General features: G+C 47.4%; 2 protein-coding genes across 2 annotated transcripts; both read left to right on the forward strand.

The window, feature by feature from the left end:
* Positions 1–607: 607 nt before the first annotated feature.
* On the forward strand, positions 608–3,137 carry LOC133886361 (uncharacterized). Its single transcript, XM_062326089.1, has 3 exons — positions 608–1,132; positions 1,180–2,233; positions 3,133–3,137. The coding sequence occupies exons 1-3, from the start codon at positions 608–610 to the stop codon at positions 3,135–3,137; spliced, it is 1,584 nt and encodes a 527-aa protein (XP_062182073.1).
* A 964-nt stretch (positions 3,138–4,101) lies between these two features.
* Positions 4,102–5,337, forward strand: LOC133886363 (uncharacterized mitochondrial protein AtMg00810-like). Its single transcript, XM_062326090.1, has one exon. The coding sequence runs from the start codon at positions 4,102–4,104 to the stop codon at positions 5,335–5,337; it is 1,236 nt and encodes a 411-aa protein (XP_062182074.1).
* The last annotated feature ends 4,700 nt before the right edge of the window (positions 5,338–10,037 follow it).

Raw genomic sequence — 10,037 nt, forward strand, 5'->3', positions numbered from 1 at the left:
ATACTCTCAAGTTATAAGTGAAATGATGTTATGATATTTAATATCATTAGCAGAATCTATGCATACTATTGATAGATGTAGTGATCGTATACTCATATGTGTCACTTAATTTAGATATCTATATGAAAGTCTCTGAAGGGCTTAAAACTCTTAATTCCAAATCAAATCACAATATATATTGTGTAAAATTAAAAAAAGTCACTCTATGGCTTAACACAGTTGGATAAAATGTGGTACAAATTGACAGAGTGAGTTCCTTCTATAGAAGGGATACTCAAATATTTATGATTGCTCATATGTGTTTCAATAAAATCCTCATCAAGATTTTGTATCATTTCAGTGTATGTCGGTGTTAGAATCGGTTAGAATCGGTTGTTATTGACTGCATTGTATTCGGATATCTCCTGCCTTCCTTCCTGAGATTTCTCCCGATATTGTTCTATAAGCGGTTGAGGCAATCTCGGAAGGTTAGCGCTATATGTACTCCGCATCATATCAATTCAATTCATTGCGTTGAGTCCATCACACTCTCATGGTATCAGACTAGATCCTACGTTTCCGCTTCTTCTTCCACCTTCACGGTCGGCCGGCGCTCCCTGCCGCCGCCATGTCCACCTCTTCTTCCTCCCTCTCCTCTGCGGCTGTGCTTGACAACACGATCAAGAAAATCGCCGCTGCGGTGCGCGCGTCCTTCGCCCCCGCCCCTGGCCTGCAGGTCGCCGACGCCACGGCCTCCGCCGTCGCGGACGGCGCCGCGGACAAAGCTTCTGCCGTGGCGCGCGCGGTTCTCGCTCCTCTCCTCGACGAACTGCTCCCACGCACCTCCGACGCCACGTCTCCCGCCGTCACGCCCACTGTGACGCTGCCGCCAGAACTCACGGCGCTCCTCGCCCGCTTGTCTGTCCTGGCCTCTCCGGCCAGCGCGACGAGCCATATGTCGCACGGGGCACCCGGCGGCCCCCCTCCCGCCGCGCTCGACGACGAGACCCTGTCCGCACTGCACGCACAGGCCGTGGCCGTCCTCAACGTCAAAGCGATCGTCCCCGTCACCCTTGACCTCACCGGCGGCAACTACTCTCAGTGGCGTGGCCTCTTCCTCGTTGTCCTCGGCAAGTATGCCCTCACGGAGCATGTCTTCTCCGACAAACCCCCCCCCTCGACCGCGCGGACTGGACGCAGATGGACTACGTCGTCCTCGCGTGGCTCTACGGCTCGATCTCCCTCGAGCTGCTTCAGGAGGTCATGTCCGGCACCGCGACGGCGAGATCGGTCTGGCGCGACCTCGAGCTTCTCTTCCACGGCAACAGCGAGCGCCGCATAATCAACCTGACGGTGGAGTTCCACGCGTTCTCCCAGGGCGACCTCTCCATCGGCGATTATTGTCGTCGACTCAAGACTATTGCCGACACGCTCGCCGATCTCGGCGAGCCCATCGCCGATCGGACCCTGGTGCTCCAGCTCATCGGTGGCTTGAGCGACAGATTCGATAATCTGCGCTCGCTGCTGCCCATGCGGTCCCCCTTCCCCACCTTCACGGAGGCCCGATCCCTGCTTCTCCTCGACGAGCTCACCCGCGGCGGTACGACCCAAGGCACGCCGGCGATGGCCTTCGTCGCGACCTCTGCCGGCCCCGCTTGTCCCCAAGCTACGACCGCCTCCAACGCTACCGGCTCCACCAACTCCTCCAACAACTCCCACAACCGCCGGCGCGGGCGCGGCGGCAGCGGCGGCGGGGGTAACAGCAGCGGCGGCTGCGGCTCATCCTCTTCGACGCCTGCGCACGGGGGTGGCCAGGGCAACTTAGCCCAAAAGACGGTCTGGCCCACTCCCTATAACCCCTGGACCGGCTCCATCCAAATGTGGCCGGGCCCGATGGGCCACGGTCCAGGTCTGCTCGGTGCACGGCCCAACTACGCAGGCTTCACCGCGCCGTCCCACGCGCCGTTCGCTGGGGCTGCGAGGGCGCACTTTGCTGGGCCGTCCGGCTTCCAGGCCGCGGCCCAGCCGGCTATTGCCTCCCAGGCAGGCCCAGCACAGTATGCAGCGCCCCCCTCCATGACGCCTCCTACGCCGCACTCCGTCCCGGCTCCGGCACAGTACCTGTGGTCTGGTCCCTCTCACTGGGACCCGCAGGTGCTCGCAAGCGCCTACAACACCGCCGTCCTGACTCCACCGCCATCAACTGAATGGTATATGGACTCGGGCGCCTCCGCTCATATGACATCGGATGCCGGTACGCTCTCCTCCTCTCACCGCCCTAACCCAACCACTCCCTCACACATAGTAGTTGGCAATGGCTCCTTGCTTCCCATTACTTCCGTTGGTCGTGCTCATTTACACTACCCTAACCGTTCCTTTGTGCTTAATAATGTTTTGTTCTCTCCTGACATCATTAAAAGCCTTATTTCCGCTCGTCGTTTTTCTCGTGATAATTGGTGCTCTGTCGAACTAGACCCTTTTGGCCTTTCTGTGAAGGACTATCAAACCAAGACCGAGATCGTCAGGTGCAATAGCCCTGGCGACCTGTACCCCCTTCCGGCGGACGCTTACTCTTCGGCTACCTCCGCCCGTGCCTTTGTCGCCACCGCGTCCAACACCGATCTTTGGCACCGCCGCCTAGGACATCTTGGTCACGAAGCTCTCACCCGCCTGGCACATGCGTCAGCCATTCCTCCACCAAAAGGACCCACCTCCATGTGCCATGCTTGCCAATTAGGTCATCATGTTCGTTTACCATTTACTACTACCTTCACTAGGGCTACGGCCAATTTTGAGCTTATTCATTGCGATTTGTGGACATCTCCCATTCCAAGTGTATCGGATTTTAAATACTATTTAGTCATTCTTGATGATTGCTCCCACTTTGTATGGACCTTCCCTTTGCGTCTTAAATCCGACACCTTCTCCACTTTATCACATTTTTTTGCTCACGTGAAGACACAGTTTGGCACCACTATCAAGAGCATTCAGTGCGATAACGGGCGTGAGTTCGATAACTCCACCGCTCATTCTTTCTTTCTCACTAACGGCGTCACTGTGCGGATGTCGTGCCCCCACACCTCCCCACAGAACGGTAAGGCTGAGCGTATGCTTCGTTCTCTTAATAACATCACACGCTCCTTGCTTTTTCAGGCTAGCCTACCTGCTTCCTACTGGGTCGAGGCCCTTCACACCACCACTCACCTCATCAACCGCCACCCCACTAAGACTCTCCACCACCACACACCGTTTTTTGCCCTCTATGGAGCACACCCTTCCTACTCACACCTCCGTGTGTTCGGTTGTCGCTGTTATCCTAACCTATCCGCCACAGCTCCACATAAACTTGCCCCACGTTCCACAGCTTGCGTCTTCTTAGGATATCCACAGCAACATAAAGGGTACCAGTGTCTTGATTTACAGTCCAACAGGATTATTATATCCCGTCACGTGGTGTTCGACGAGTCATCCTTTCCCTTTGTGGAGATGGCGCGTACTAATGATGTTACTACGAACCTCACTTTTCTTGAGGACTTTTCAGCTCCTGTGCAGGCCCCCATTGGTCGCCCCCGCTCTGGCCTTCGCGGCCCAGCTGGGCGTGCGGCCTCTCCCCGGCCTGCTCCCGAGCTGGCGCGTTCCACTGCGGCCCGGCCTGCCGCTCCTGAGCCGGCGCGCTCCGCAGCGGGCCGGCCTGCTCTCTCCGAGCCGGCGCGCTCGCCTGCCAGGCCGGCCTCTTCAGCGCCGTCCGCCAGCAGGCCGTCTTCGCCTCCTTGGCCCAGCTCTGCATCAGGCTCGAGCGGGCCGGCTCCCTTCGCCACCAACGAGCCGGCCTGCTCCCCGACATCCCTCGGGCCTGCCCTCTGCTACAACCCTGGGCCAGCCCCCTTGCTGGAACCTCCCCCCACTGGAGTGCCCACCCGCGCTCGCAGTGCACGCGTGCCCGGTGTCCAGTTGCCAACGCAACTTGGCGTCTCTCCGACCGTCAACGAGCATGCCATGACTACTCGTGGCAAAGCGGGTCTTCGTCAGCCCAACACCTGCTACAACCTCAGTGTGGCCACACTGTCTCCCATTCCGCACACGTACCGTGCAGCCCTTGCCGATCCCAACTGGCGGTCGGCTATGGACGAGGAGTTCACGACACTCTTGTCCAACCGCACTTGGGATCTCGTCCCACGTCCGGCAGGTGCGAACGTCGTCACCGGCAAGTGGATCTTCCACCACAAGTTTCAGTCTGACGGCAGTCTCGACCGCTACAAGGCCCGATGGGTCTTACGCGGTTTCACTCAGCGTCCCGGGGTTGACTTCGACGAGACTTTCAGTCCGGTTGTTAAACCGGCCACTGTCTGCACAGTTCTGAGTCTCGCCGTCTCTCGCGATTGGCCTGTTCACCAGTTGGATGTCAAGAACGCATTCCTTCATGGCACTCTTCAGGAGACGGTTTATTGCACTCAGCCCTCCGGCTTCGTCGACCCAACCAAGCCTGACTTGGTGTGCCACCTCAACAAGTCCCTCTATGGACTTAAGCAGGCCCCTCGTGCATGGTACAGTCGCTTTGCCAGTTACATCATAACCCTTGGGTTTACAGAAGCCAAGTCAGATACTTCACTGTTCATCTTTCGAAGTGGCTTTGATATGGTGTACCTGCTGCTTTACGTGGATGACATTGTCCTCACTGCCTCCTCTGAGGCCCTACTCCACTGGACCATTCAGTCTCTACAGTCGGAGTTTTCGATGAAGGACCTGGGAAGCCTCCATCATTTTCTCGGCATCAGTGTCACTCGCAGTTCCACTGGTCTTCAGCTCAGTCAGCGTCAGTACTGCATCGAGGTTCTCGAGAGAGCTGGCATGGCTGATTGCAAGCCCTGCACTACGCCCGTTGACACCAATGCCAAGCTCTCCTCCACAGATGGTCCTTTTGTTGCTGACCCCACCGACTACCGCAGTCTTGCTGGTGCCTTGCAGTATCTGACGTTCACCCGCCCGGATATCTCCTATGCCGTGCAGCAGGTGTGTCTACATATGCATGACCCTCGGGAGCCGCACCTTGCCGCTCTCAAACGCATTCTTCGGTATGTTCGTGGCACTTTGGATTTTGGATTGCATATTCGTCGCTCCTCACCGGTTGATTTGGTTGTCTACTCGGATGCCGATTGGGCGGGTTGTCCTGACACGAGGAAATCCACTTCAGGTTATGCCGTGTTTCTGGGCGACAACCTTGTTTCTTGGTCCTCCAAGCGACAGCACACCGTCTCCCGGTCCAGCGCCGAAGTCGAGTACAGGGTCGTTGCCAATGCAGTCGCCGAAGCTTGTTGGCTTCGTCAGTTACTTCACGAGCTTCACTCTCCTCCGAGCTGAGCCACCTTGGTATATTGCGACAACGTCAGCGCCGTCTATCTCTCCACCAACCCGGTGCAGCATCAGCGCACTAAACACGTGGAGATTGATCTACACTTCGTTCGTGACCATGTCGCCGCCGGTGCCGTGCGTGTTCTACACGTGCCGACTACTTCACAGTACGCCGACATCTTCACCAAGGGGCTATCTACTCCTGTTTTTACAGAGTTTCGTTCCAGTCTTAATGTCTGTTCCACCAACGTTAAGACTGCGGGGGGGGGGGGTGTTAGAATCAGTTAGAATTGGTTGTTATTGACTGCATTGTATTCGGATATCTCCTGCCTTCCTTCCTGAGATTTCTCCCGATATTGTTCTATAAGCGGTTGAGGCAATCTCGGAAGGTTAGCGCTATATGTACTCCGCATCATATCAATTCAATTCATTGCGTTGAGTCCATCACACTCTCAGTCGGTATCATCGGAAATACACCAGACATAAATGAAGCACGAAATCATCTTAAGATGGATTTTAAGATGAAAGATTTGGGTAAATCCAAATTTTTCCTAGGTCTACAATTTGAGAATCTTTCCTCAGGAATACTTGTATATCAGTCTACATATATCAAGAAAATATTAAAGAAATTCAATATAGATAAATCATATCCATCAAAAGCACCTATGGTCATTCAATCCCTTGATATGGATAAAGATCCATTCAAACATCGAGATAATGATAAAGAGATATTGGAACCTAAAGTTTCATATGCTATTGGAGCGCTAATGTATCTTATAAATTGTATCAAGCTTGATATTGCATTTGCAGTTAGCTTGCTAGCTTAACATAGTGCAACTACAACAAAACACCATTATGCGGGAATAAAGAATATCCTCATATATCTCCAAGGTACAAAGAATCTTGGTTTTATTAAAAAAAATCCAAAACATGACTATGATTAGATATTCAGATGCTGACTATTTATTTGATCCCTATTATGCCAGATTACAGAGAAACTTTGTATTCTTATATATGGAACAACCTTCTCATTGGAGTCATCAAAACAGATTCTCGTGGCTACTTCTACTAACCATTCTAAAATAATTGAATTATATGAAGCATCACATGAATGTGTATGACATTACATAATGATCAACCACATACAAGAATTATGTAGTATTAGTTCATTAGAATCATCTACCATTATCTCACTACAAGAGATCGGAGCATTAGTGACAAAAAAGTTTATGTCAAAAATTTTTATTATCACTGATTCTCATGTTAATTGTGACTAAACTAGTTTTCGTCACTATTACGTAGTTTATTAGTGACAAAATTTTATATCACCACAAGATATGCAATTAGTGATGAACTATAGTGGCGAAATATTGTTTTGCCACCGTTTACCAGGTGGTTAATTATGACTAAATAATTTTCTCCTCACTATTATGTAGTTTATTAGTGATAAAATTTCATAGTGCCATAGAATATACCATTAGTGAAGAAATATTGCCACCGTTTACCAGATTAATTGTGACTAAAATAATCCCCCCCCCCACTATTATGTAGTTTATTAGTATCAAAATTTTACATCACCACATGATATACCATTAGTTACTACATGTAGTGGTGAAACATTATTTTGCCACTGTTTACCAGATTAATTGTGATTAAAATAATTTTTTTCTCGCTTTCTGTAGTTTATTGGTGACAAAATTTTATATTACCACTGGATGTACCCTTAGTGACGAAATGTAGTGGCGAAACATTGTTTTGCCACTGGTTACATGGTTAATTGTGTCTAAATATTTTTTTCTCACTATTATGTAGTTTATTAGTGACAAAATTTTATATCGCCATAGGCGATTCCTTTAGTGATGAAATGTAGTGGCAAAGTTTTGTGTTGTCATTGATTCCCACATTAATTGTGTCCAAAATATTTATTCTCATTATTATGTAGTTTATTAGTGACAAAAATCTATATGGTCACAGGATATGTCATTAGTGATGACACGTAGTGAGAAATTTTATGTTTCGCTGATTCCCATGTTCATTATGACCAAATTATTTTTGCTCACTATTACGTAGTTTGTTAGTGGTAAAAATATATATCGTCACAAAATATATCATTATTGATGAAATATTGACTAAATATGTCTTTATAACTTTGGGTAATGGATGGGCACAATAGGATGACCCATATATATATAAAAGTATACTTATAGTGATAAAAGAGTATATTCATTTATATGCTATATCATAGTTGAGAGTATGTAGTTCTGGAAGTACAGATTAGTTTTCCTATATATATATTCCAATGTGAATTACATGAAAAAGTTGAAAAGAAGTCTATCACTTTTAATAGATTTTGATAATACCATCATATTTGTACATAAATGTAATATACTAAAACAATATGTACAAACCACCTAAAAAAGTATATATATCACTCGGATGATCTTATATACTCACATACTCTATGTACATACCATTTATCACATGAGATACTCTATAGATTATGAGATACATATTTGAGAGTATATACTCTGAGAGTATCAAATATGCTATATATATATATATATATATATATATATATATATATATATATATATATATATATATATATATATATATATATATGTGTGTGTGTGAAAAACAGATACACATGCGCGAGTAGTGGGCCAAAATTTGCTAATAAAGGCATGTTACAACTCCAGCTTTGAGCCTTGCAAGGCTCTCGGCAAACATGCATACATATGCACGTTTGTACGAATACGCGGCCAGCTGACTGGAGTAATGGTGGTATGAATACGGGAGCTATACATGGTAAAGATTAGAACTTCCTAATTATACATGGCGTTATAATTGGAAGGGGATCAAGAGATCACCACCTCCTGTTGTCATATTGGAGATAAGGTTGGCACTAGCTTCTCCCAGAGATCACGTACTCAGTCAGCCGGTCATTGGGAAAGCAATTAATCATTAGAGATACTTATGGACTCTGTTTCGAATGGGCACCAGAAATCAGGGCCTTCACTCGCCTTTTCCCTCTCTTTCCACTCCCAACAGCGCAGGACCAAGGACCGGGCTCATCTTCAACCTTCAGCCGTTATTCTCTCTCTCACAGACCCAAACAAACCAGCCCAAAATCCCTTGCGAATCCAACTTAGATGCGAAGGGAAGATCATCTAGAAGTCATCACGTGAGGTCAATATCAAGCCCCAAACAAAATCCTCATTCTATCTCCAACCATATCCCTTCGAGTCCTAACCGAATGGAGCATGATTCCCTCGAGTTAATCTCTAGCAGCGACCTATATAAAGGGACGGAAGTTCGATCTGCAGGGGAGGGGGGCGCAGAGAGGAGAAGGGGCGGAGCCCTGTTGCTACCGCTTCCTGCCGCCGCCTCCAGTGGAAGGAGGAGAAGGGCGAAGCTCCACCGCCTCCGTGATCTGGTGAGTCCGTCTTGTGTTACTCCGGCCGGTCTCTACGTCGTTGCCGTTGAGTTTGGTTTGGGCTCCGGCCGTGCGTGCCTCTGTTGCCGCGCGTGTGCGTTGAGTTTAGCTTGGTCTCCGGCTCCGCGTGTTTGGCATGAACCGTGCGCCGTCGAGTTATGCCACATCGTATGTATACCGCCGCCGCCGTGTCTGGTGATCTGTATGTCGCCGCCGGAGTGCATGCCTTGGCCATGTAGTATTCATGAGGGATCCCTCTTTCTGTCTGCCTTGTCGGCCGATCCATGTGTCGAAACACAAATTAGCCAAGTATGATTTGTATAGCTAACTTCAATTTTTATCATATGGTTTCTCTCGCTATCATTAAGTACTAAATAATGTGTATTGTATTATTTTGCAGGGCAATACAGATAACTAAGCGTAGTACTCGCAAAGTCCATGCATCAATTCGGCATCCAAGCGTAGTACTATATTAAGTTTAGAGTTCATTGAATTTTCATAAGTGGTTTTAGTCATCATTTGGAGATTTTAAAAATAAGTGTCTTGAGAGTTATTTTGAGGGTTGTTTAGTATTACATTCCATTATTCAAATGGATCTCTCTGTCTTAGGTGAGAAGTCCATTTTCTTCAATTTTCTGTATGGCTTGATTACAAAATTTGTTATGGTCAAAAAATTATTCAAAAAAAAATGCTTGTGCCATGTGGGGCATATTTGTAAGAATGATAATGTCGTAGACTATTTTTGTTATGCTACTTTTGTCATTATGCTATAGACAACTATGATAAATTGTTTGCCATAAGTAGACAATTACTATATCTGTGATCAAAATCTCTCACCAAAAAAAAGTGTTCCACAATAATGCAACTCTTACCTTGTGACAAAAATTATCATAACAAAAAATGTTTTTTGTCACAAATAGCTTAGTGTTTTTTGTCACAAAATTATTCTCACACCACTTCTCTTTAATTACCACGAATAGTTGATTATGTGTGCCAATATTTTGCCACTATAATTGTATCAGTGACACGTTTTTTTAGTAAATAAATCTGGATTTGTGATGATAAAGATACTACTTTTGCCAAATATAATTGTGGCGATTTCCTTCTCACAATTATAATTATAGCAGTGAGAGAAAATATTGCCACAATAAACTCATATAATGAAGAAACTTTGGTCACTAATATTTACTCTGCAGTGACCATATATCTCGTCACTATTACGATAATAATTGTGATAATTAAATTACCATAAATACTTTGTAGCTATGTGTAA

This window comes from Phragmites australis, chromosome 12 (genome assembly GCF_958298935.1).
Source record: "Phragmites australis chromosome 12, lpPhrAust1.1, whole genome shotgun sequence".
Taxonomy (NCBI): Eukaryota; Viridiplantae; Streptophyta; class Magnoliopsida; order Poales; family Poaceae; genus Phragmites; species Phragmites australis.